We start from the raw sequence: 23,092 nt of genomic DNA, 5'->3' as shown, positions 1-23,092 counted from the left end.
ATCCTGCCCGTGACGTGGGGGAGTCGGCGCTTTCGGCATCTCATTCTACGAATTGGCGCGTTGCTACTGGTGGGGGCGGCACGGATCATCAGAAAACCCTGCGCCAGTGGGTCATTTCCGTAAACGGACAACTGTTTAGACCTCCCTATAGTTAGGCTGGGCCTTAAATGTCAGGTGCTAGATAATGAGATGGCGACAATGCGATATCATATAGCCCTCAAAAGGCCAGTAGGTACATTCATCGACGCTCACGCCTGCAGGGCGGCCGTCCAATGTAAAGCTTTGACTAAGTACATACATTATCCAGCTGCAAGTCACCGGTAAGGAGACCGAGAAGGTAAGGGTAAAGTAGTGACAAAAAATAGTAGAAAGAACACCGCGGTAAGCAGCGTAGAAGAATGGTAAGCAAGCCTCAACGGAAAGCAGAACGTAACCTGTCTCCAAACCCTAGGGACGTGGCAGGGCGGAGAGGACGAGTGACAAAGCACGAGAATTGAACGCCGAAGGTAAAATCAAAGTAGTAAAAGCCAGATCCCACAATATTCGATAAGGCAATTCGAATGTCTGTCCGCCTCACGAGTCACTGGAGCCGGCACCCGCAACCAGGCAAACAGAAAGGGGGATGAGGGCGTTCAGGCAAAGCTGGTTTCATATGATATAATCGAGCTGGATGCTGCGTATTGCGAGTCGCATATGCACGGTGGAACAGGAGGGCGGGATATACAGCAAGAACGAGGTAGAATTTTGTCGGGGCAGAGTCGTGCTTAGCGCTGATCATAGAAGCTTGAAGCAGGAAGATGAACATAGTCAAGTGACGCAACTGTTGGGCTATGACGGGTGGGGTTTGCTGGTTGTTAGACTTATCCCCAGCGCTTCGCGTCATCCTTCTCTTTCAATCCACCCATGCGTTCGATGTCCAGGGACTGGAAGCGGTCTGCATCGCTTGACTGATATGGTGGAAGTTGGTCATTGTACGGCTCAAGGCCAACGCTACCGGCCTCACTTATCCTTACTACCACGACTCTGCCGGACTTGCGCTTTCCAGACTCATCCTCTTCCTCGGGGAATGTGATGCGGATCTCGGGTACGGGGCTGGGTGGTGGGCTGGACGAGTTCTCCATCAGGTTGCGCTTCTCATCGATAACAAACACAGACTCGGTTTTTGCGTATGGCGGCGCAGAGATAGTGACGCTGCGATGATGGGTCGAGCATTGGCCATTATGTACGGGTAATTCGGACTGCTGCCGATTCAACCGCCTGCGTCGAAGAACGAGGAGGGTGCAAATCAGAACAATACCCAGCAGGACAAGAACCAGGAGCGAGATCAGCAGATCGACCATGGACTCAGATAAGCCTTCATCCTTGGCGTCATCCCTCGCAACGAATCGGTGCATTATTTGGTTCATTTTGCGAAGGGTTCCAAGTTCCAAGCTTCGTGCTCAAAGCAGTGTTGGAATTGTGTCTGTACGGTGATACTGCAGGTTTGCGTGTGAATAGGTAGGTTCGAGGTTCAATGATCGACGATGTTGCTGTACACGTTCGGAATGCACGCTTGGAATGAAACAGGGTCGATGTTTCAGCAAGTTGTGATCAGTCTGATAACTACTTCAGGCACTCCGTGATTATTGATTTAATTAGAAAGAGGGAATATATCGGTCGGTAGTGGATCGTGGGATTCGTCCGTCGTCGGTTGCTTTCTCAATAGCGAGAAACGGGGCCTGGGTCAGGCTTGGAGAAAGAATGGACAGCAAGGTGAGCAGTTGAAAGAGTGAAACTGACTCCCTGCTTCGAGAAGGAACGTCGAGGGTGAAAGAGAACGAAAGGACGAGGATGGCAAAGAAAGAGAGGAAAGAGAGTGAAGGAGGGTTGGGGATTTAGGCCTGGGACCGTGGACAAGAGGAGAAAGGGAGAACCGCCAGCAACGGCCAACAGCCACGGCCACCACGGCTGGACAGCGCAAGGGCGCTTAGGCGAAAATAGGCTGCAGACCAGGGCCAGAACGCAGCCGGCTGTTTGGCTCGCTGGAGTTTCGTTCTCTATGGCGTCGATCTAACGACTTTTAGCAGGAACTAAAGAAAGAAACACTCCACTTGCGTTTTGTTTGTTTGTCGATTCCCCTGTGCTAGCGGGCTGCAATTTCCTGACCCGCCTATCACACCGCCAGCGTGCCTGACCCTCCTCCATCCTAATTTCATCAGCCATCCTCATTCGCGTGCCTCCTGACCACGAACCCCGTCACGAACGCTAGCTTGCTGGGCCAAGTTGCGCGTCTGTGGATAATGTCAGGTGATAATGACACGAACCGCAGGCCCGCAGGCCTCCTCATTCTTCTAGAAGACGTCCATCAGTTTCAAATGTATATTGACAGTTGTTCCATATAAACCTGCCAATGACCCGGTAAATCGTCCGAGTCTTCTGACTCCCTGAGTACGACTTGGGTCCAACTACACGATTCCATCGTATACCTGCACCAGCAATCTGAGCTCTGCCGTACACCCGACGTTCACAATATCCCAAGTAAGCGACAGATGTCTCGGACGAGAGTCTTATGAAACTCATCCGTCTCTCTCTGCGGGTAGCGTTGCTGTTAGGTGTACACAGCAATCCAGCATCCTCGACGCCCTCGACGCGAGTTGTACCGTAGTATTTATGGTCCGAGTATTCACCAGTGTATTGCAAGACACGAAAGACAATGGAAGATCTATTCGAACCTATGGTCTGCCTCCTGAACAGTGCCTTCTGAACATCACCCCTTTGTTCTGAATGCTGTCAGCTTATTCGATAGCGGCAGACCGACGGAAATACGTGCTGATGTTCGGTGAAAGCAACCAGATGGAGTACAGTCATCTGTACCCGAGATGCACGTGAAGTCGCTAGGAACCGGCACAATGGTAGTTCTGATGAGAAAAGCAGTTGGTGAAGGAGTGCAGGCACTTCTCACCATGGCAATTAGTATGACATTAGGCTATATTTCGTACATATGAGAAGCAGCCATCACCGCAGAACTACTAACCATCCATCTACTGTACTCGATCTAGATTCATTTGCAATAAGCATGAGGTAACTTTGGAGGTCTCTATCGATGCTGTTGATACTGACCACAAGCGCCTTCGTATTTTCGGCCTATGGCCCATTTCTATTGCGAACTGCTGCGAAATCTATCATGCGAAGTCTCTAAGTCTGCACAATCGGCTCGTTCTCGATTTTCCTGGCTTCTTGCTCCATGGCTACCGTGCTAGCCTCAATGACTTTGTGGCCGTGGCCGAGCCTCTACCGTAATGACACTGAGCATGTTGACATACGGATATCGAAAAAGTAAAAGGCTTGGCTGGCCACATCTCAAGTTATGCTCTCAGACTTTCCCCCTTCTTCAAACAAACTGGGCTTGTGGAGCATGTCAAAAACAGCCGGGACCTCCATCATCATATTGACACGGTCAGTACAAATTATTCTAACACTGAGACTTGGGAATAAGCGGAAGCGATCTCTCACGCTGCTGTTCATGGGTCTTTACTCGTCCAACATCATCACCACTCCTGGGCCCCGTAACTGCGTCAGGTTTCCGCACAGACTATCGTCACGCAACATAATGGTTTAGGCCATTTTCTCCGATGAAAAGTTGCAGCTTCCACACGCCTACTTTGACAATAAATCACCACGCCGTCACTAGTTCATTGAGAGAGCTCTAGACCGGCGCGTAGACTCTTGGAAGTCGGACTCACTAGCACCGTCGAAACCATATATAGTCTAGGCAGGGACAAACTTCCCTCAGCAGTCGAAATTTAGATATGTCCAAATTTAGATAATTGCATGTGAAATTACGATGAGAAACGAAGTGAAAGAGGAGGAAGGGGATAGATGGGGAATGCGTAGTTCAGATAACGGGTTTATAGGACCCTACCGGATACTTGCCATAGCAAATGTCACCTGCTCAGCTCTCTTGAGCAGCTCTAACAGGTTCTAGTGGTTCACCTATTTCTTCGACCTTTCCAATCATGTCTCAACCCTCTGAGATTTGATGTAATAGAATGTAACAGATTCCCCTAATCCGCCAACCTCCAACTACCCCGGACTGCTGATTTATATTACCAAGCTCGTCTATGTATGACCCTGAAATCGCAGCAGGGATGGCCGGTGGCCTGCTTTTGCTGGGATTGCCTACAAATCCTTGATCTTTGCTGAGACTATATCTGTAGGCCCTGCCCACGAATACCGGCCACGCAGCAATCTTTGGACCCAAAACTATACATCTGGGGTCAAAAATCTGCTACGTTTAGCGCGATCACAACACATTAAGAACTGGACAACTGCCTGAAACCACCAACGCACTGTTAGGATAAGTATCATCTTTCGGTACTAAAGTAAACAAAACGAAAGTGAAAGGCAAAAAAGAACCCCTAAAAGAAGTTTATACTTGCCTTACATCTACTAGTGCTTTCAAACAAGATACCAGCTGCTAAGCTTGCTGCTCAGTTAATGTAAAGTACTTCAATATTTTATTATTAGATAAGACCAAAGAGTCCTTCTTAAGGAGTTTCGAAGGCTGTAAGAGTATCCTTAAACCGTAGATAGGAAGTCTAGGACTTTAAGATATAGTTTGGCATCGTCCTGATGTCTGCTTGACGCTTTGTCTGGCACAGAACATCATTTCTCAACATACTTTCTCCCTTGGCTGTTATGTCAAAGTTGTACCACATCAGATTCGTTGGCTGACAGTTTCCGGCGTAATGGACACAGTGGTCTATTTGTTAACTGTAGCTTTTTTTTGTACCTCCCTTGGCAGAGTATGGTCAAGCATATCATTACACTAGCTCCTTATTTTATTTCCTATGTTATCTAGCTATCCATTGACTGTGGTCATTTCGTGACTTTCTGACGAGTTGCATGCGGGCGTGCCATAGAACGCTTTATAGAGTCTGGGTCATAGATTTAGCCCTTATATCTCGAGGCAGACAGCTGCTAGATCTCCATTGTTGCCGCTAATGCCCGAAGAATACGTTCTTGTAGGAGTATCTAATTGGCGCTGTACTAACTCAAGAGCCAACCCCTGTTCTCATGAACCAATGGGCTGTTTATTTCTCTTTCTACATGTTGCCAAATAATACTACAGCGGCGCCAAATCCTATTGCCTTCGTAGGTTGTACCGGCACATTAGCCAATCTACATGCGAAGAAACCTTCTGCGGCGCTAAGGACACGAGGCCTGATACTAAATCCAAGGCAAATTGTCATTGATGACTCGGGAGTTGCGGGCAGGCGGCAGAAGAGCAGTTTTGATTGGAGGCATTCCCGGTGTTCCGCTAACCGCATCGTATACCATCTTATTAATTCTTATATTGGAGGCTTCATGTAGTCATATATATATATAGAGTATATAAGAATACGAATTTAAGATATCTACATATGTCTAGGATGTCTCTTCTACGTCATTACAGTTATTAGGCAGACTCATTACATATTCAATGGACCAGTTGTATATTTTGCTGTCGCTAAGCTTCTAGCTGTGGAGTTTATGTCGAAGATCTGTCGGGTCCAAGGACTGATCTAGACCTGTACCAAGAAGCAGCTACCCTAGGGCATACTTTGGAAGTATCTACAGCGTATTTTGGGGGTGGTCTCGTAACGCATATTCAGTTATAGGTTGTTTTGCCCTGCCAATCCCCGTGTTTAAGTTCAAAGGGGAAGATTTCCGTACCAGGGCTAGCTCTGTGGACACTGTAAATTCCGTCTAATTCAATCCATTGATCTGTTCTGGTTTTGTAGGGCTCTGAAATGGTGCGTATGTAGGCTAGACTTGAATTACAGGCGAACTCGAGGCTTGCTTACCTACTGGAGACAGATAGCCGATGACGAGTGCTAAGTAGAGCAGCATATACTCTCTTGTTCGGCCAAGTATGCGTTGCTAGGCAGGGCTTTTCTGTGGTCATTTAGAGTTCGGGATAGTGCTGCGCAACTTTGTTTGAGGGGTATCGCTGGTCACCTCAAAGACACAACGATTATTTTCAACAGGCTGAATAGACAATGAGGGCAGAAACAATGGCCGATCACGATCAGAAGCTATCTGTCTGTCATCCCCACTTTGAAAGTCTGGTATGAGGTATTGTGCGCCGAGACGAATTTCCAGGTGCCCGAATCAAATACTTGCAACATATTAGCCAGGGCCGCACTCTGAAATATGAACACTACTGAAGCATAATCGTAGACTCAAAGAGTATGGATCGTCCTCAGCGAGTTTATGCAAGGGAGACGGATGGCTGGATGGGAATAATCTCCGCGGCGAAGACGTGGTCCAATGAGTCCGTGCTTTTCATTCCGATATTCACCTTCTTCCACGGCGTGAGGTGTCATCGACGAGTTGGGACTATGACTGACATTGCCCCTGACAGATATTGCATCGAGACCAAGCATTGGATCTTGTGGTGTGCTGGACTCCGGGACAAGGTTCTAACCAAAGAACCCGTGCAATAAGCATTCTGTCGAAGAGGTTGTATTAACGTGACTACTGCGGAGATGATCCCTTGATGTCAGGGTGAATCAGGAACCAGCGCAATTCCCTATCTAAGACGTAAGGGATGGCTAGTACTAGTGATAGACTAGCAGTAGTTGAGGTACATCGCGTGCTCGAGCATACACTCATAGCACAATATTGAATCTGACAAGGAGTCCTCTCCTAATTGACGAGTGATCTCGTTGACCAGCAGCATGCGGAGCTCACCCAGGACTCCAATTTAAGCCTGAAACCTGAAACAGGAGGACGGGCGGTGTTAAGGAAATTCGGTACTGATACCTATGTTTTTCTCATCAGCAACCGCCACCGATTATTTCTGTCAAATAACGTACGGGAAGCACAGGAGCTGGCAGCGTAGTGTTCACGATTGCAGTCTCAACAAGTCTTAGTAGTCGAGCTAAGCTAGTGGATCCAGTTGGCTGGGCTTAGTTGCTCCGGTATGATCGTGAGGCTAGCACGGAACTGGTAAAAGATACTAGGAAAGGGTCCTATCCGTGGACAAGAGGTGGAAAAAACATCCGCGGCATGAGCCCCGAGCAGTCAAGTTATTGTAGATCCCGACAATGACTTGTCGCCGCATTGTAGTCATAATATTATCGAAGACCGATCTGGTTCAGGAGACAAGTCCCTGCGACTGAACCATGGCGGGCGAAGATGACGCAAGCGAAAGTCCGGGTCGCCAGAGTGAGATCGAGCCAGAGATAGCAGACGATCGAGGGGAATAGGATGACTCAAAAATCAAACGAAGCACGCACCTCGAAGTAAAATGGGTGTAAATATGATTTATTATTCGATCAAATCGCAAGAATGGCAGCGAACGTTTAGTGAAAGTCCCGATCCCCAGATTCCGGGCTGGATCTGTCTAGAGCCCCGAGTGGTCCTCCGTACCTGCCCAAGCTTAAGGCTTAGTCTCGAGATTTCCAGTCCGCAGCATCTTTTTTCCAGCTCGACCTGCCAGCAGCAGCTTATCTATCGCGTCCTCATCCTATCCATCGCCCATCCATCCACCTTTTCTCCAGCTGGTCGAAAGGGTTTCATATTTTCTTTTTCTTTTACATATTAATTCTTACCTGGTTTGCTTTCTCCATTTTAGTCCATCTTCCATCTTCACACCTCTTCGCTTCGGCTTTTTCTATCACTGTCTCTGTGCTACCTTCCACCTCCACCACACGACTTCTACCTTGCCTCGCACGCCCTACCTGGAGCCTCGCTTCGTCGAGCGTCAGTCTCTTATTCGGCATATTCTTACACAATTCTTGGCTCCCCGGCCGTCTCCATCCCCGTCCTCCTTCTCATCTCCAGGTATCAGACCTCGGACGGCGGACACCTGCGATAAAAAGATCGATCTTTCCACGCCAGCCGGCCGTTTTGAGTCGCATGCTTGCTTTCGCTTGTGTCACAGCTGCTCGACGTTAATGCCGTGCTTTGCCTCTCGTCCGCATTCCCACTCTTCGACGGTCCACTAATCACGTCCGATCGCTTCTCTATTTGCGCAACAGGCACATTCTCCTTTCATACCAGCTGCAATTTCACTTCACCCTTCCCCCTCCCCCTTGCCGCTTCGACCCATTAAGCTTCCAGCGCTTGTCGATTAAACAGAGCCCCCATCGTTCCTCTTCGCTAGTCGCTGTTGAGACGTACGTGCGGATTTCGAGCTTGCTGAGCATGCACGGAGCGTGGTAGTGTCGCGGTTCTCCTTCGACAACGAAAATCGGTCTACGGCTACCTGCTGAGCTTTAGGCTGGCAAACGAAAAGGGAGAGATAAACATTTCCCTGCGTTTACTCTCACGTTCATACTTCTCCGTTGGCATTTTCCACTTTTTATTTTCGCCTGCCACTTTTTCCCCCTTTCGTCATCCCTTCCATCTCCATCGGACGCTATCAGGCTTCGGTCTGGATCAAAACACATTCTGCTTTTCGGACCTTTTTTGTCCCTAGACATCTACCCTTCGCTTGGGGACCCATCACTTGGTGAGTTCTTTTCCGTCACGCTTATAGCAGACTCGTGCTCGTATGACTAACGCTCGTGCTGCTTGCCGTATGTCTAGGGAATTCCTCTTGCACTGTCCATAACTTTCTCGCCTCCTCCAGTACGGCCTAGCTCCCTGCCATCCCGGATAATTTACAGAGAGCGAGAATACATATCGGTTTACTCGTCGTCGGACCCTGCAATAAAGAGTACTTGCGTGGTGATATCTTTGAAGGTGTGTTGAAATGACCGTTATAACAGGACATCAAAGAAAGGTAAGTCATTACTGTAGTGACTCGACTTTCGAGTGACTGACAGGCTTCAAGGCTCAATCAAACGGAGGTTCCACTATGCAGTCTTCGGCCCTCAACGAACGGACTCGAGGAGCTCATGGGCGTATCAACAGCGGTTTGGGCGGCAATTCGAGCTGGGGAATGAGCGACATTTGGAGGAACAATATGGATGGTATGTAGTTGAGTTCCTTTCCTGCGTGCGGTGTTTTTTTTTTCTAATCGGGACCTATTTCCAGACTCTGTTGCGCGGTCTACGATAGAAGGAATCTCTGGTTCTAGCTCCCTTCTACCATCATCTGAGTCTGATGGTTGGGACATTCGGCGGAACGTCCCCTGGCCGTCGAGAGCGCAAGGTAATGGTATGGCCACATCTCCTGTCCAGAATCGCTCTAATGACCTTGGCGCTGCTGCTCTCGTGGACGGCAACGACGCGTCGAGTTATTTTACGCAATCAGTTTCGTCTACTTTGGGTCCATCACCGGGAACGGGACAAATGACTTATCTGGATTCTGGCTCTGAGCGGATTTCTCCTGCAGGAGAAACGAACGCTATGGGGAACCGTGTTCTATACAATAATAACGACAGAAGGAGTGTAGGCCTCACAGGTACCGCTGGCACGGCGGCTTACCAGGCACAATCAGGATTCGCAACACCCTTGGAGAGCGCAAGGTCAGAGCACAAGGGGACAATGAGTATGTCCTCTATGCAGACACTGGCGGATAATATTCAACGAGGACACATCCGCAATGGCTATGCTCATTCATCTCACAATTCGACTTCCAATGCTTCTCAGAGACCCAACCATGCCGGTTTCCCCTCACTTTGCTCGGATACTCCATTTCCTAGCCGGTATGGGAACAATCCTACGGAGTTGAGCACCAGCCTCGAAAGAATGCAAATGAGTGAGACACCCAATGCCACAAGCCGTCCACCTTATGTGTCTCACGCATCGTTGGATACGTCGTTATCCCGACTGAGACACCAGGTTTCACGCGACGAGGATAGTTACCAAGCCGCCCAAGGCTACGGTAACGAGTTTCTTCCGCAGAACCCCGCCCTGGCATACCAGATAGCGCAATCGCCCCACATCAGGGAGCGAGATATTGTTGCATACAGTGACTATCCTCTGAATGGAGCTTATTATAACGGACGTCCTGCTGGTTCGAACTCTGGGGGTCGTTATCGGAATGGTTTCGCCAACAATGCCCAAGAGAATCAGCTTCCAGGGTTGCAGGGTAGATTGCGTGAGGATATCCCGGTGGAATCACCCTACCAAGTGTCCCATATGCTCGCACGTCAGCGACAATTCACTCCTGCGTATGATTATGGCTATCAATCTCCGGCCGCTCTGGCCAGCATCTACCCTGTGGCGCAACTCAATGCGACAGCTCTCACTACCCGTCTTCCCTCCCGTGAGCACGGTTCTCCCCAAGAGTCATGGGGTCCTGTCCTGGCAGATTTCAGACTGCACGGCAAAAATAAGAGATTTGAGCTTAAGGTAAGTTTGATGTTTGCCCATTTACTTGTCTGTTATTGACGACTGTTTAGGACATATATGGCCACATTGTAGAATTTAGCGGTGATCAGTACGGTTCTCGATTCCTGCAGCAAAAAATCGAGACGGCCAACAGCGATGAAAAGGACCGTGTGTTCCGCGAGATCTTGCCCAACTTCCTGCAACTGGCCCAGGACATCTTCGGTAACTACGTCGCCCAGAAACTGTACGAACATGGTAACCAGACCCAGAAAAAGATGATGACGGAGGACATGAGGTCGAAGGTTGTTAAGCTATCCCTATCCCCGTATGGCTGCCGCGTGGTCCAAAAGGTACTTCTACTTCCCGACGCCCGTGTGTCGCTCTAGTCTGACAGCGTATAGGCTCTGGAACACGTACTTACCGACCAGCAAGCCTGGTTAGTGAGAGAGATTCAGCCCCAAGTCCTCGAGTGTGTTGAGAGCCAGCATGGGAACCATGTGATACAGAAGGTCTTCGAATACGTTCCCACTCAGTATACAAAAGGCTTGGTCGACTCCTTCAGGGGCCAGGTGGAGAGGCAATCGACCCACTCTTACGGGTGCCGCGTTATCCAGAGAATGCTTGAATTTTGTGAAGATGTTGATCGCAGGTTCATACTTGCTGAGATTCGTGCCTGTGCTCCAAGGCTTATTGAGGATCAGTATGGCAATTATGTGATTCAGCATATAATTCAATCTGGCGAGGAAGAGGATCGGTCGTTCATGATCGAGATGGTCAAGCAAAAGCTACTCTGGTATTCGAAGCACAAATTCGCCAGCAATGTTGTCGAAAAAAGTATTGAGTTTGGAAACGAGGCCCAACGCCGAGATATCATCGCGAGGCTGACAGCAAAGACGGAGGGCCATGAAACCCAGCTCATTGAGTTAATGGCTGATCAATACGGAAATTACGTGTTTCGTAAGTTGCTCTATCTAATTATCCAAGAACGTGTTCACTAATGGTCCTGCAGAAAAGGTTCTTGGTCATCTCAGTGGCGTGGAGCGGGCTGCGCTTGTGGAGCGCATCAAACCGTTGCTGGTGCATCTAAAGAAATCTAACTGTGGCAAGCAAATTGCGGCAATCGAAAAGCTCATTGGAGACTCGAGTCCAACTCCGAATCCTGCGATTCCTGCTTCCAACCATGCTTCATCGACTACACCACCCAACTCTCACAAATCTTCCCCGCAGCCTGTGAAGCGCGCAGTTGAAGAGCGCTTTGTGGCGACGCCACCCACACCACCACCGACCGACAACCCGAGCAACGGCGAAGGCACTGCTGTGTCTGCTGAGCTCACTGGCCCCATGCAATAAGCCAGGCGTTTTCTCTTCTTTCGACATATTTTTATTTCACTCGGTACTTGACTTCGTTGTCTTCAGAATGATATACTCTTTATAATGTGGGCGTCTACATCGAGGGTCATTTCTCTTTATAATCGTTGACATTCATTTCTCACGGCTTGGTGGCGCAGAGTCTGAATACATGGGCATGGCCGGAGTACAGATTGAGATTTGTCTTTTTCGTCCAACTACAGGCTTTAATTCTCTTCTTGTTCATTGATTTATTGTTACGGAAATGAGGATACGTCCCCATGCTTGTCAACGGTTTTGCTTTTCTGAGGGTCGGCGTCTTGCTTGGCGAACAAGGAATGGGAAACATTGCGCTTGACATGATTGACCTGGTGTGCTTACAACAAATGGGACGTTGAACATAGGGCGATATCGCAGATATGAATTTGCACGAGTGCGAGGCTTGCTCTTGCATACGGTCAGCTGGTGGAAAAGTTACTTTCTTGAGCGGACATGATGGATCTTTCGTGGTGTATGTAGTTTAGGTCGTCTATGTAGTACTTGATGGATGGCTCATTAGGTATCAATACACTATAGTACACTACCAACCATCTCCTAGTCACTCGGCAGTATCCTTTGGATTCTAAGAGAAACTTCTTGGTAGATTTCTAGTAGTTCTGCTGTGCTGAACCTTAATCACGTGACATCATGCGCGAGTGAACTTCCCCAACTTGGTCTTCGCCTCAATCCCTAAAACCTACAGCACTTTATACAGCGAAACTTCCATCATAACCTGCTGCACTTTACTTCCTAGCTTACGACAGGTCTTCACTGCAACCACCAACTCTCAGATCACTGTTCATCACTATTATCTCATTCGCGCGGCCCCTCAGCGAGTGGCGTATTCAAACACCACCCAACGTTCTAATCGCGCAAGGAGCTAAAGAGATCCAGCGTACACAGAAAGAGCATCGACACCATGTCCTCAAATGTCGGTCTTTCCACCCCGCGCGGCAGCGGCACATCAGGCTATGTCCAGAAAAACCACGCCTTCCTGCGCCCGCGCAACACCGGCGCAGGTGCACCATATCCATCCCCTTCTTCATACTCAAAAGACGGATCCGAGTCCGCCTTCAAGCAGCGACAACCAGACAGAGCCATCCTAGAGCACGAAATGAAGCGCGAGATTGAGGTCAAGGTCCTGGAGGAGCGCGAACGGTTAGAGGATATAAATGAGCGAGTGGAAGAGGGGAAGGGCAGAGAGGGGGAGGAGGTGCGAAGTGAGGAGGAGATCGAGAAGATCTGTGAGGAGCTGAGGGAGAGATTGACAAGGGAAATGGAGGATAGGAAGAACGGCAATGGGAGAAATGATGGGAGGAATAGGGATGTGAAGGGCAAGAGGGGCTTTAAGGCCTATCAAGTGCACGAGCTTGCGGAAGCAAAGATTAAGGAGAGTGAGCGGTTGAGGAGGGCGCTTGGCATCCGGGATCTGGATGAGCAGGAGGGTAGTGGTGGTGGTAGTAGTGCGAGGGCGAAAGTTGAGAGGAGGAGGGAGAAGGAAAGGGAGAGGGAAAGGGAAAGGGAAAGGGTTTAGCTACGTTCTCTTCCAGGACATTGGTTCTCATACCATGGCGTTGGGTGTCACGGTTTTGGGTCTTGGGTTGGGTTGATAAGCAAAAAACGGGTCTGGTCATCTTTGCATTATCATATAATACATGCACCGCACTGCCACATATACCGGGTATATCATATGCCAATTCATTTCTATTTTACAAACTTTTCAATCACCCACCCTTCCTTCACGTCCTTTCTCTGTATGACCTTCTTGGCCGGCAACGGCCAGCCCGTGCTCCCTACTTCTCCGACCAATGACGGAATTACAAAGCAAGCCCGTCTCTCCGGTACGCCACCCAACGATTCAATTTTCCCAATCGGCTTCCCGTACTCAATGAGCGGCGTGCCGTGCGCCAGCGCCGAGAGCTGCAACCCGCTCGGCGTGACAAGAGGGTGCATCCTGATTTTTGGCACGTCGCCCGCCACAACCGAGGGCACGGACTGCTGTAAGTGCGAGTAGATGATGTACTGCGGCATTTCCTTGGGTGAGAGCTTTGCCAGGACAGAGGTTGGGTGCACGAAGACAGCCTTTTCGTTGATGTCTGACGTGCTTACGGGGGTATCACGGGACCGGAAGAGTGTAATGTAGGGCACATCAATTGCGCGCTTTGGTGTACGGGCTATCTCCGGTGGGACGGGGGCCAAATCTGCACGGATGGCGACGTTGTCAATGAAGCCCGCTGTGACAATCTGTTTGAGTGCTTTAATTTGCTTGTCGCTTGGTTCTGGTAATCGGGCTTGGTAGGCTTCAACGAGGCCCGGGTTATTGGTTCGTACAATATCGGTAAGCTGTCGTCTAAGCTGCGTAGCCTCCTTGAGTGCCTTGGCGCGCAGGAACATCTTGTCGCAGAAGCTGTCGGCGTCCGAAGAGGAAGCATACCCGTACGCGCAGATTGCGGAGAGGTACTTAAGGGCGTCAGAATTGTTGTCAAATTTGCTGAAGAGGCGGTGCGCGCGTGCGTAGTCCTTGTGCCGTTTCTCACGTGCTGTATCTTCAAGACGGTCTGAGTTCTTATAAACGCCGTTATCTTCATTGTCTTCCTTGCCTGGATGGGGATCGATTTGGTTCTCCGGTACGAAGAGGTCTCCCACTGCTAGCGCGGCGACAAGGGCAATGACGTAGGGCATACAGCCGTGTTGGTGGCCAACGTAGACCATTTTGCCGAATCGGGGTGAAAGAGGGTATGTGGAGAGGCTGTTCCCGACAGGTGTGATCTTGCCGTCGGCCGTGAGAGCGCCTAGGTTTTTAAGGAGTTTCTCGGCTTTTGCTAGACCCTGACGGCTGGGTGGTGTAGGAAAAGGGAAGTTAATAACATTGTGAAGACCCATGCTCTTCATCTGCAGGACAACGCCCTCGATGGGCGTCCGCAGGATTTCCGGATCTGTGTATTCTGCAAACTCGCCCTCATATATAGCAGACGAATACAGTCTGTAGCAATGGCCAGGCCCAGTTCGACCGGCACGACCGGCACGCTGGTTTGCACTGGCCTTGCTGATCCAGTTGATCTGAAATTTCTGTACTCCTGTCTCCAGATCATACTGCTTCTCCTTTGCACGGCCGCAGTCGAAAACATACCGGATGCCTGGAATCGTAAGAGAGGTTTCAGCAACGTTAGTTGCTAGCACGATGAGGCGCGATCCTTCGGGTGGCGGTTCGAACACGCGGAGTTGTTCCTTGGTGGGGAGTTGTGAGTAGAGAGGCAATACGTGCACCTTTGTGGACGAGTCCATGGCTTCCTCGCCCTCTTCGCCAACGTTGAATTCTTCGTCTTCCTCAGGGTCATCGAGACCTGTTATCTCCAGGTCGCTGTCGTCGTCGTCGTCGTAGCCATAGGCGTTGGTACTGGCGGTATTTGTGATGTCGGCTTCGCCGATTTCAAGGTCCTCTGCCTCTAGTGGTGCTTCGTTTGCGGAAATCTGAACTTTGGCCTGAGTCACCTCCCCTCGTTGCGTTGGCTTGAAGGCCTGCTTCAACCGCTTGGAGAGCTGTCTAATCTCATGTTGGCCGGTCAGGAACACAAGAATCGCTCCTGGGGGAAGTTTGCGGTGCCCTCTTGAGACCTTCCTAAAGGCCTCTTCGACATAATCACGATGTGTACGTCGAGAGAAGTGGATGGTGACAGGATACTGGCGTCCCTCAGCCTGGACAAGAGGTGGCGGGCCTTGGCGGAAGAGACTAGCGTTCTGTGTGAAGTCGGAGATGCGTAAAGTTGCAGACATGATTACCAGTTTCAGAGGTTTGACTGATGGGTCTTCTTCGCTCATGGCTTTGCGCAGGTCGACGATGCGGCTTACCATTCCTATTAGGATGTCTGTGTTGACGCTGCGCTCGTGAGCCTCATCAATAACGATGATGGAGTACTTGCTTAGGGAAAAGTCTTCAGCGATTTCGCGAATAAGAATCCCATCCGTCATGAACTTGATGGCTGTCTTGCTGCTTGCAGTGCTCTCAAAGCGAATCTGATAAGAGACTTGTGAGGAGAACTGGCCTAGTTCATCACCCACTCGCTTTGCCATACTAACTGCAGCAACTCGACGGGGTTGAGTGACTCCGATCATACCGGGATTCCCACTCTCGGGATTCCCATAGCCAGACTCAAACAGGAATTGCGGAAGCTGTGTTGTTTTACCGCTTCCAGTGGCTCCCCATATCACGATGGCAGAGTTGTTATGGATTGCTTCCATGATCTTTTGCTCTTCGCCAACGACAGGGAGTTTGAGACGGGCTTCTTGGATATGTTCGGGACGGTCGACCTGAATACTGAAGGCTTTTCGGTACGGGTTACCTTTTGTGACTTGGAGTTCTAGGGGTAGTGGCTCTTCCTCCACAGCTCTGACTGGAAGCGCGGATTTGGGGATGACTTGTGGCTCAGTCGTTATTGGACCGGATGTGGGCTTAAAGCCTACAACTTCGTTGATTTGTTGTCTGGCCCATGACTTGAAGGCTGATTGTCGGGGCTTAATTCGTCCGTCAGTGTTACTTTCGTCTTCGTCATCATCATCCTCTTCCTCATCCTCATCCTCATCCTCGTCCTCTTCGTCTTCGTCTTCGTCTTCGTCTTCATCCTCCTCATCTTTTTTATCTTCATCTTCGCCACTGCCACCATCGCCGTTGTCGTCAACTTCAGCCTCTGATTCTTCTGAATCGTCGGAGTCCGTGCCCTCTTCTTCGGCTTTTGCGTCGATACCAGCTCCGGTCTCTTCTTCCTTATCCTCGTTGTCGGAATCGAAACCCTCCCATGGTATCTCATTTAATGGAGCTTTCGATGCTGCCTTCGGTGCACGCTTTCGCTTTTTAAGAATTGGGAAGCCATCCGGACCAAGTTCAAGAGGACGTTTTAACCCAATACCGTTCATCAAGGTCGGTGCTTTCTGCTCCTGCTGCCCTTTCCCAGTAGCGTCCGATTTCAATCCAGATAGATCATCGTCTGATTCATCGCTAGAATACTCTGGCGCATTGCGCTCTTCGGCGGCGTCAGCCGCGAGTCGCGGGGGCTCATCATCCTCTCTCTTGCGCTTCCCAAGTTCCTTAGAGCTCTGTAGACCGGTAACTTCAACTTTTGACTGCGCAAGTTTCTTGAGCAGCGCAGTGTTCTCTTCTTTCTTGAGTTTATTTTCCTGGAACCTGTCAGAACTGGATTCAGCGCTCTCAACGGATAGAACATACAATGTATTTGTCTAAGCGCTTCTGCTTCTTTGCGGATATTTTCGTATGTTGTGCCCTCAGTTCTTCCCGCAATTTCTCCTTCCTGGCTTCCTTCTCAGTCTTGGAAAGAGGCTGGATCTCCGCCGCATTGGTGTCGACTGCAGCATTCGCGGCCTGCTGCCGATGCTTCTGCTTTCTTTGTCGAGGAACAAATTTCGGCATCTCGCCAACCGGTTTCCAGCTCGGAGATCAAAAGAACCCGAGTACCACTGGGGCAGAAGTCGTCAATCTGTCCGTAATATCGAAAGAATCTAGAAAATTTCAGGCGGTGGTGGAATACTGCCGCACCGCCGCGCTGATAGCGTCACCGCCTTCTCTATCTCCGATCCTCCGCCCTTCCAGGTGCCTCAACTGCTATTTGTATACAAAGCACGCAGTCATCGCTGGCCATTACATTCCTACGAAACAGTCTCAATATCTTCAATCCTCAGAAGGTCAATTACAATGGCGGAAACACTCGGGCCCAACGACCTCAACTTTGACCTTCCTTTCCCCGCAGCCACTAAGCGAGTATCTGGGAATATCAATGGAATCCACACAGATGTCATGACCATCAAGTTCAGTGACAAAATCATGATTACAATATCACAAAAAGGCCGACTTGGTCATTGGGTCAGTATTTCGAGTTCCAGATACCAAGACGACGCTGACCGGTCACAGCTCCATGTTCCACTGGAAAACAAAAACCCAGGGACAGAAGGCCAGCATAGGATTCCAGACCCTGCGAACGACGGCCTTCTTCCATTGAGTAATTTGACGGCTACGTCGATTCTTGGGGGTCGTGCTCCTGGACACGAAATCGTTGGTCAGCTATATGCCCGTCAGATAGCGAGTGCCATTGTCACCAAGACACCAAACGAGAATCGCCTGCTGGTTGTCGGACTGGGACTAGAAACAGCCGAAGCCGACCGAGACGTGTTTTTCGCTGTCATAGAGCTTGTCCTTCAGTGCATCTAAGGAGCAAGAGACAGTGACTTACAGATCCAGATGCAGAAACGTTCACCCTGTATCTTTCTTTTCTCCCGTTCGACCTTCAGGTTGAGAAGTTTGAGACCATGCATCAATACCAAGAGGCGATTGCGTTCCTCTACAGCAAATCCCCTGATATTCAACCTGCCGAGGAATATGAATGCGCCGCTGAAGAGAGCCTTGATCAAAAGTTTCTCACAGAAGCAAGCCACCTTCCAGCTATCATTGACGACCGCGGTCAGATTATAGACGTAGACTTATCCTCTGGATTTTAGTCTACGAGGAAATATATAAGGACCAGGGACGCTGCATTGCTGTTCCGAAGTCACTCGATCCAAGCAACATTAGAAGTGACCAAAACAGGGTGTGCCATCCGACCATCCGATCTTACGGCTACGGCCCGGTTGCTCAGTTAAGTTGATTTATCTGGCATCAAAAGATGACAATGGTGTGAAATGCTTGTGAGGTGAGCCGCGAAAAAGGCGCCAAATGTTCTATTAAACAGCTTGCGGTGACTCAGGGAATGATAAAGGACTTTTGAAGCCTCATGGTAGATGGCGTGGAAACCCCTAAGAATAGCTAGGTCTCCAACCCTGGTGCGTTTGAGTCTTCTGATCTCCAGAGCGCTGCCGCCATGTTTGAACAGCTTTTCATAAATGCGAAACCTGGCATCAAATGGGAGACGATAAAGATAGCTGCTCGTGCTTCGCTCTCCATCTTTGAGAACACCTCTCACGAACTTTCAAGCCACGGAGACGATCGTATCGTGAACGCGGGCTTGCTCGCTACAGTCCTCGAAGTGACAGATGCACCCGCCCACCACATCGTATAACGGCTTGAAGAAACGCATATCGACGCTAAGTCAACATCAGCAGTAGATCTTTCTTGCTGGCCTAAAGACAATTTTACTGGGAATTTTTTTCGGGTCTAGAAGATTATAGCGCTGTCCTATGGCAAGCTTTGACTTTTTTGGGGAGCTCACCATGCATCTTCTCAACTTATCTCTTGAAGCTATGAGCTTGGCTTCTATGAATTGGCGAAATGAAGGGAGCTTGAGAGATAGTAGCAGTGGTTATGTTGTGTTGTTCACGCACTTGCACCAGGTTACCATTGAGAGCATTTTATAAATGACACTTTCAGTACAAAGGTTTAGATGGGCTTCTGTTTCAAGTTTCAAGTTGAGAGACTAGGACTTTGCAGGTGCTTCGTTCATGACCGGAGTAGTGAATATTGTTTTCTATATAGTGTTGCCTACGCATAATTCATGGCCACGGGAGATGTCCTTCAATAACCCCAGGGCAGATGATCGTTGTCATCACACTGGCACAACTAGGATAATTAATACTCATTCTCCCTGGAATAGGCAAGTCAGTATTATTTGTTCATGCTCCATAGGCTGTGGGAGTAGTTGCTCAAACCCTTAGATGACGTAGTCACGTGCATGCGGTACTGTAGGGGTTCCGTCACTTCATCTGCTCTTTCCAACTCACCATATCTTGCATATTCACAGTATCATTGAACTTGGATAGGATCTCATTGGAACTAGCTTTTTGTTCTAAGCTCATTAAATACAGCCCACTGAGGGGCAAATTCTGTCCTTCGCGCTGGGTTGAGAGAGTAAACACCGCTATCGCGGCAGACAGCATCTTGTTTCCTCTGAAACTCTCAACACGGGCATCTGAAATCGCCCTCATAAAACAATCTTTTTTCTCATAAAGACAACTTCGGTATTGTGAAATGGAGTCAGAGGATGAAGACCTTAGAGCAGCAATTGCCGCTTCCTTGGTTGACGCACCTCCTCCTGAGAAAGCCATAAATCATGAAACGTCTGTGGTTGATTTGACGGCAGATAGTGATGACGACGTGATACCAATCTTTCCCAAGTCCAATTCGGTCGTTGGCTCAGACACCAGTCGCGACGCAAGCATTCTTGAAAATGCGGAAGACGATGAGGATCTGAAGTTTGCTATTGCATTATCTCTGCAGAGCTCTGTAGGACAAGGCGACTCGTCCACATCGGAGCCTAACTCTATCCCTCCACCAGAGAGGAAAGAGAAGGAGAAAACTGAGCCTAAAGCCACCGGACATGCCTTTCTTGGCTTAGATCGCAAGAAGATGGAAGAGGAGCGTCTTGCACGTCTTACAAAGAGGAAAGCCCAGTCTCCTGCCGCCGAGCAACGTGAGCTGAAGCAACCGCGCACGAGGTCTCAACCGGATGCCAGCCGTGTGCACGCCGACACAGCCATGCAGCTGGCGGCACCGACATCTGTGCCCGGTGTTCAGTTTTCAGTCGGCACTGTCAAGAAGACGTTTGCTTCCGGCCATCGCAGGTTGGGTGATGATATCAAGATCGAAGAAGTCTTGCAAAGCTCAGATCTGGAGCTTGGAGTTTTAAGCTCGTTCATGTGGGACATAGATTGGCTCTTCTCGAAGGTGAACATGGAAAAGAGTCGATTGCTACTGATCATGCAAGCCAAGGATGAGGCTACGGTGAGTTTATTCTTGATGACACTTTGGTGTGCTCGCGGCTAATTTGCAGAAACGACAATACGAATCAGAAACGGCGAGCATTAAAAGCCTACGACTGTGCTTTCCGCCAATGGAAGGCCAAATCAATTGCATGCACTCCAAACTCATGCTTCTCTTTCATCCTGCGTATCTCCGGATTGCAGTGCCGACTGCGAACCTCACTCCATTCGACTGGGGAGAGGATGGTGTAATGGAAAATGTATACAGGTATTCATCTTTCATGCTGTAGCCGCTACGCTAACATTGTCCAGAGCGTCTTCCTGATTGATCTTCCTAAAAAAGATGGCTCGACCTCGGGTTACTCGACGAGTTTTTACAAGGACCTCGTCTACTTCCTCAAGGCTAGCACCTTGCATGAGAACATCATTCGGAAGCTTGAGGACTTTGACTTTAGCAAGACGTCGCAATTTGCATTTGTGCACACAATGTATGTCTCACATGCTAAATATGAATAATTACTGATATTCCTAGTGGTGGCTCGCATTGGGGAGATTCATGGAAGCAAACCGGTTACTGCGGTCTAGGCCACTCATTATCATCTCTTGGATTGCAAGCCAACAAGCCAATAAATCTTGATTTCGTGGTACGCTTCCAGAATCTTTATGCTCAGCAAACACTAACGACACAGACATCCTCTCTAGGCTCTATAACCCCCGACTTCATGAGATGCATATACCTTGCTGCTCAAGGTCAGACCTCCTATATGAGCACCGCGCTCAGTCCAACTTACCGAATTTACAGGGGACCATGGCCTCACAGAACTAAGCCTTCGCACAGCAAAAACATTTCCTGCCAAATCTCTTGCTGACCCACGTCGCCTTCTCCCTGCTTCTATAGCGGACGAATGGAAAGAGAGGGTCCGCGTCTATTTTCCGTCTGAAGACACTGTTCTCCAATCTAGAGGAGGCCCAAATTCCGCGGGGACAATATGCTTTCAAGAACGATGGTTCGAGAACGGCAAGTTTCCGAAAAATGTACTAAGAGACTGTGTCAGTGTGAGAGAGGGTCTTGTCATGCACAATAAGGTATCTACCTATTGTACTGCTGAGATGAAGGCAATGCTAATGGATAAAGATTCTGTACGTTCAACCAGATGAGCCAATCTGCCTTTCGGGCAACCAGCAATGTTTCGGATGGGCCTATGTCGGGAGTGCAAATCTTTCCGAGAGTGCTTGGTGGGTTACTCTTCCCTCATGTATTTGAACCATACTAAGATTACACTATATTGTCAGGGGTCGCCTAGTCTACGACCGGACAAGAAAGCAGCCAAAGCTCAACTGTCGGAACTGGGAATGCGGCGTCGTGATTCCAGTAGTTCATGGAAAGAGTAAGAATGACATAAACGCAAGCACAGGAAACACGGAGGAGGCCAAATCACAGGCTGGAGGTCAACCTGGAACCAGCAGGGTTGCGCAAGGCAAGGGTAAGGAAGAGAATGGATGTCTTCTGGATATCTTTAGAGGTACTGTTCCTGTGCCAATGCGCTTACCAGGGCAACGATATGAGGGCCAGCGGGCGAGACAGCCGTGGTATTACTCCAAGTACATAACTTCAGATTGAAGTACCTCGGTCCACATACAGCCGAGGCGCCGCAGATCAATGGTACAGCAGAATCCTAACAGAACATCATCATTCTGTAAACAGCGAGCCCTCCACTCTGGTCATCAGTTCCTTGTCAACAATTCAGCATGGAAGCCACTGACAAAATCCTTGAGAAGGCTACAGACCCGACGTCGGGAATCCTCCATGGTACTGTTTTCATCGCCGTCGACAGATCAGGTATTTCATCGCTTCCAGATAATAGATATGGAAAGGAAAAGGCGGAAAGAAGATAAGAATGAGGTGAAATAAAATAGCTAAGATACCAGGCGAAACAATTTATGCGCGCGCATCCGGTGTGGATAGCGTCGCTACTGGCGCAGAAGCAAGCCCAAAACCTCTCCAGCTCAATTCGCTGTACTGGGTCGCGTCGATGACGAAGCTCGTCACGGCTGTTGCGGCTGTACAGTTAATTGAAAGGAAAATTTTGAATTTGGACATGGATGTCAGGAAGTACGTGAAAGAGCTGGAGGGAGTAAGGGTTCTGAGGAGGGTGGAGAAAGGCAAGTATATGTCCATCCCTAATAAGTCACTAGTCTGTGGACAGACGGATAACAAAAGGGATAGACTCCTTAGGGCAAGGGAATCCATTTTTTGACCCTGTTGAGGGGCAGATTACCCTGCGGTATGACATTGGCTGTGCATGCTGATTGCAGGCCCATCAACCAGGTGCCAAAGCTAACGGATGGACTTAAGCCACCTCCTGACGCATACCTCAGATCTGGTATATGACTCGTCTTCACCTCTCCTGCACACAGTGGTCCAGGTCCCAGGGAAGAACAGCGCACACTTTTTGCGGGAGTATGGTATTTTTGCCCTGTTTCTCCCAAATCCACCTATGCTTGCTGGGTCCGGAGCTGATGATCCTGAGAAGGAAGGCTATACACACCCCTTCTCTTCAACCAGGGACATAGTGGGGATATGGAGCTGGCCTTGACTGGGCCGGGGTGTTGGTGAGCCCCTTCTTACTCCTGCCCTCCTAGGGATCGTTACTAGCCCTATCTTTATCTGTCGGATCCTAACAGGGTCTACTCAAGATTGAACGCGCAACAGGGGTCCGACTGTCAACATACATAGAAGATAATATCTTCTCTAGACTCGA

At 49.4% G+C, this 23,092-nt stretch overlaps 7 protein-coding genes across 7 annotated transcripts; 4 read left to right on the top strand and 3 right to left on the bottom strand.

The window, feature by feature from the left end:
- Window positions 1-118: 118 nt before the first annotated feature.
- Window positions 119-1,872, bottom strand: BDW70DRAFT_138962 (uncharacterized protein). The gene has a single exon (XM_073737323.1). It carries the CDS (start codon window positions 1,404-1,406, stop codon window positions 861-863), a length of 546 nt encoding a protein of 181 aa, XP_073594773.1. The 5' UTR covers window positions 1,407-1,872; the 3' UTR covers window positions 119-860.
- A 4,278-nt stretch (window positions 1,873-6,150) lies between these two features.
- On the bottom strand, window positions 6,151-8,417 carry BDW70DRAFT_151307 (uncharacterized protein; the record flags this gene model as incomplete). The annotated part of the gene is made up of 5 exons (XM_073739276.1): window positions 6,151-6,268; window positions 6,352-6,443; window position 6,631; window positions 7,621-7,706; window positions 8,298-8,417. 5 exons carry the CDS (start codon window positions 8,415-8,417, stop codon window positions 6,151-6,153), a joined length of 417 nt encoding a protein of 138 aa, XP_073594772.1.
- Window positions 8,418-8,625: 208 nt separating this feature from the next.
- On the top strand, window positions 8,626-11,667 carry BDW70DRAFT_75104 (mRNA-binding protein PUF3). The gene is made up of 6 exons (XM_073744761.1): window positions 8,626-8,752; window positions 8,804-8,942; window positions 9,007-10,268; window positions 10,319-10,597; window positions 10,649-11,204; window positions 11,257-11,667. Exons 1-6 carry the CDS (start codon window positions 8,723-8,725, stop codon window positions 11,595-11,597), a joined length of 2,607 nt encoding a protein of 868 aa, XP_073594771.1. The 5' UTR covers window positions 8,626-8,722; the 3' UTR covers window positions 11,598-11,667.
- Window positions 11,668-12,347: 680 nt separating this feature from the next.
- Window positions 12,348-13,268, top strand: cwc21 (U2-type spliceosomal complex subunit CWC21). The gene has a single exon (XM_073737322.1). The coding sequence runs from the start codon at window positions 12,553-12,555 to the stop codon at window positions 13,165-13,167; it is 615 nt and encodes a 204-aa protein (XP_073594770.1). The 5' UTR covers window positions 12,348-12,552; the 3' UTR covers window positions 13,168-13,268.
- Window positions 13,269-13,337: 69 nt separating this feature from the next.
- BDW70DRAFT_169137 (ATP-dependent RNA helicase ECM16) lies at window positions 13,338-17,114 on the bottom strand (the record flags this gene model as incomplete). Its single annotated transcript, XM_073742616.1, has 2 exons — window positions 16,855-17,114; window positions 13,338-16,805 (listed from the first exon to the last, which is right to left on the bottom strand). The coding sequence occupies exons 1-2, from the start codon at window positions 17,053-17,055 to the stop codon at window positions 13,338-13,340; spliced, it is 3,669 nt and encodes a 1,222-aa protein (XP_073594769.1). The 5' UTR covers window positions 17,056-17,114.
- Window positions 17,115-17,276: 162 nt separating this feature from the next.
- On the top strand, window positions 17,277-18,297 carry BDW70DRAFT_138956 (uncharacterized protein). Its single transcript, XM_073737321.1, has 2 exons — window positions 17,277-17,505; window positions 17,554-18,297. The coding sequence occupies exons 1-2, from the start codon at window positions 17,338-17,340 to the stop codon at window positions 17,848-17,850; spliced, it is 465 nt and encodes a 154-aa protein (XP_073594768.1). The 5' UTR covers window positions 17,277-17,337; the 3' UTR covers window positions 17,851-18,297.
- A 1,089-nt stretch (window positions 18,298-19,386) lies between these two features.
- BDW70DRAFT_169135 (uncharacterized protein) lies at window positions 19,387-22,151 on the top strand. Its single transcript, XM_073742615.1, has 8 exons — window positions 19,387-20,352; window positions 20,402-20,590; window positions 20,643-20,818; window positions 20,863-20,974; window positions 21,020-21,080; window positions 21,133-21,416; window positions 21,466-21,566; window positions 21,624-22,151. Exons 1-8 carry the CDS (start codon window positions 19,600-19,602, stop codon window positions 21,949-21,951), a joined length of 2,004 nt encoding a protein of 667 aa, XP_073594767.1. The 5' UTR covers window positions 19,387-19,599; the 3' UTR covers window positions 21,952-22,151.
- The last annotated feature ends 941 nt before the right edge of the window (window positions 22,152-23,092 follow it).

Source organism: Aspergillus foveolatus (assembly GCF_047715535.1).
Source record: "Aspergillus foveolatus strain CBS 279.81 unplaced genomic scaffold BDW70scaffold_34, whole genome shotgun sequence".
Taxonomy (NCBI): Eukaryota; Fungi; Ascomycota; class Eurotiomycetes; order Eurotiales; family Aspergillaceae; genus Aspergillus; species Aspergillus foveolatus.
The sequence above is the reverse complement of the archived record's forward strand: the minus strand, read 5'-3'. Positions and strand labels throughout refer to the sequence as shown.

Bases quoted from the DNA above. Each gene is read 5' to 3' on its own strand.
- BDW70DRAFT_138962 (XM_073737323.1), bottom strand. From the start codon at position 1,406: ATGAACCAAATAATGCACCGATTCGTTGCGAGGGATGACGCCAAGGAT.
- BDW70DRAFT_75104 (XM_073744761.1), top strand. From the start codon at position 8,723: ATGACCGTTATAACAGGACATCAAAGAAAG. The intron at 8,753-8,803 runs GTAAGTCATTAC...ACAGGCTTCAAG, and splicing joins TAACAGGACATCAAAGAAAG to GCTCAATCAAACGGAGGTTC. The intron at 10,598-10,648 runs GTACTTCTACTT...GACAGCGTATAG, and splicing joins GCTGCCGCGTGGTCCAAAAG to GCTCTGGAACACGTACTTAC.
- cwc21 (XM_073737322.1), top strand. From the start codon at position 12,553: ATGTCCTCAAATGTCGGTCTTTCCACCCCGCGCGGCAGCGGCACATCA.
- BDW70DRAFT_138956 (XM_073737321.1), top strand. From the start codon at position 17,338: ATGGCGGAAACACTCGGGCCCAACGACCTCAACTTTGACCTTCCTTTC. The intron at 17,506-17,553 runs GTCAGTATTTCG...GACCGGTCACAG, and splicing joins AAGGCCGACTTGGTCATTGG to CTCCATGTTCCACTGGAAAA.
- BDW70DRAFT_169135 (XM_073742615.1), top strand. From the start codon at position 19,600: ATGGAGTCAGAGGATGAAGACCTTAGAGCAGCAATTGCCGCTTCCTTG. The intron at 20,819-20,862 runs GTATGTCTCACA...TGATATTCCTAG, and splicing joins TTTGCATTTGTGCACACAAT to TGGTGGCTCGCATTGGGGAG. The intron at 21,567-21,623 runs GTGGGTTACTCT...CTATATTGTCAG, and splicing joins AATCTTTCCGAGAGTGCTTG to GGGTCGCCTAGTCTACGACC.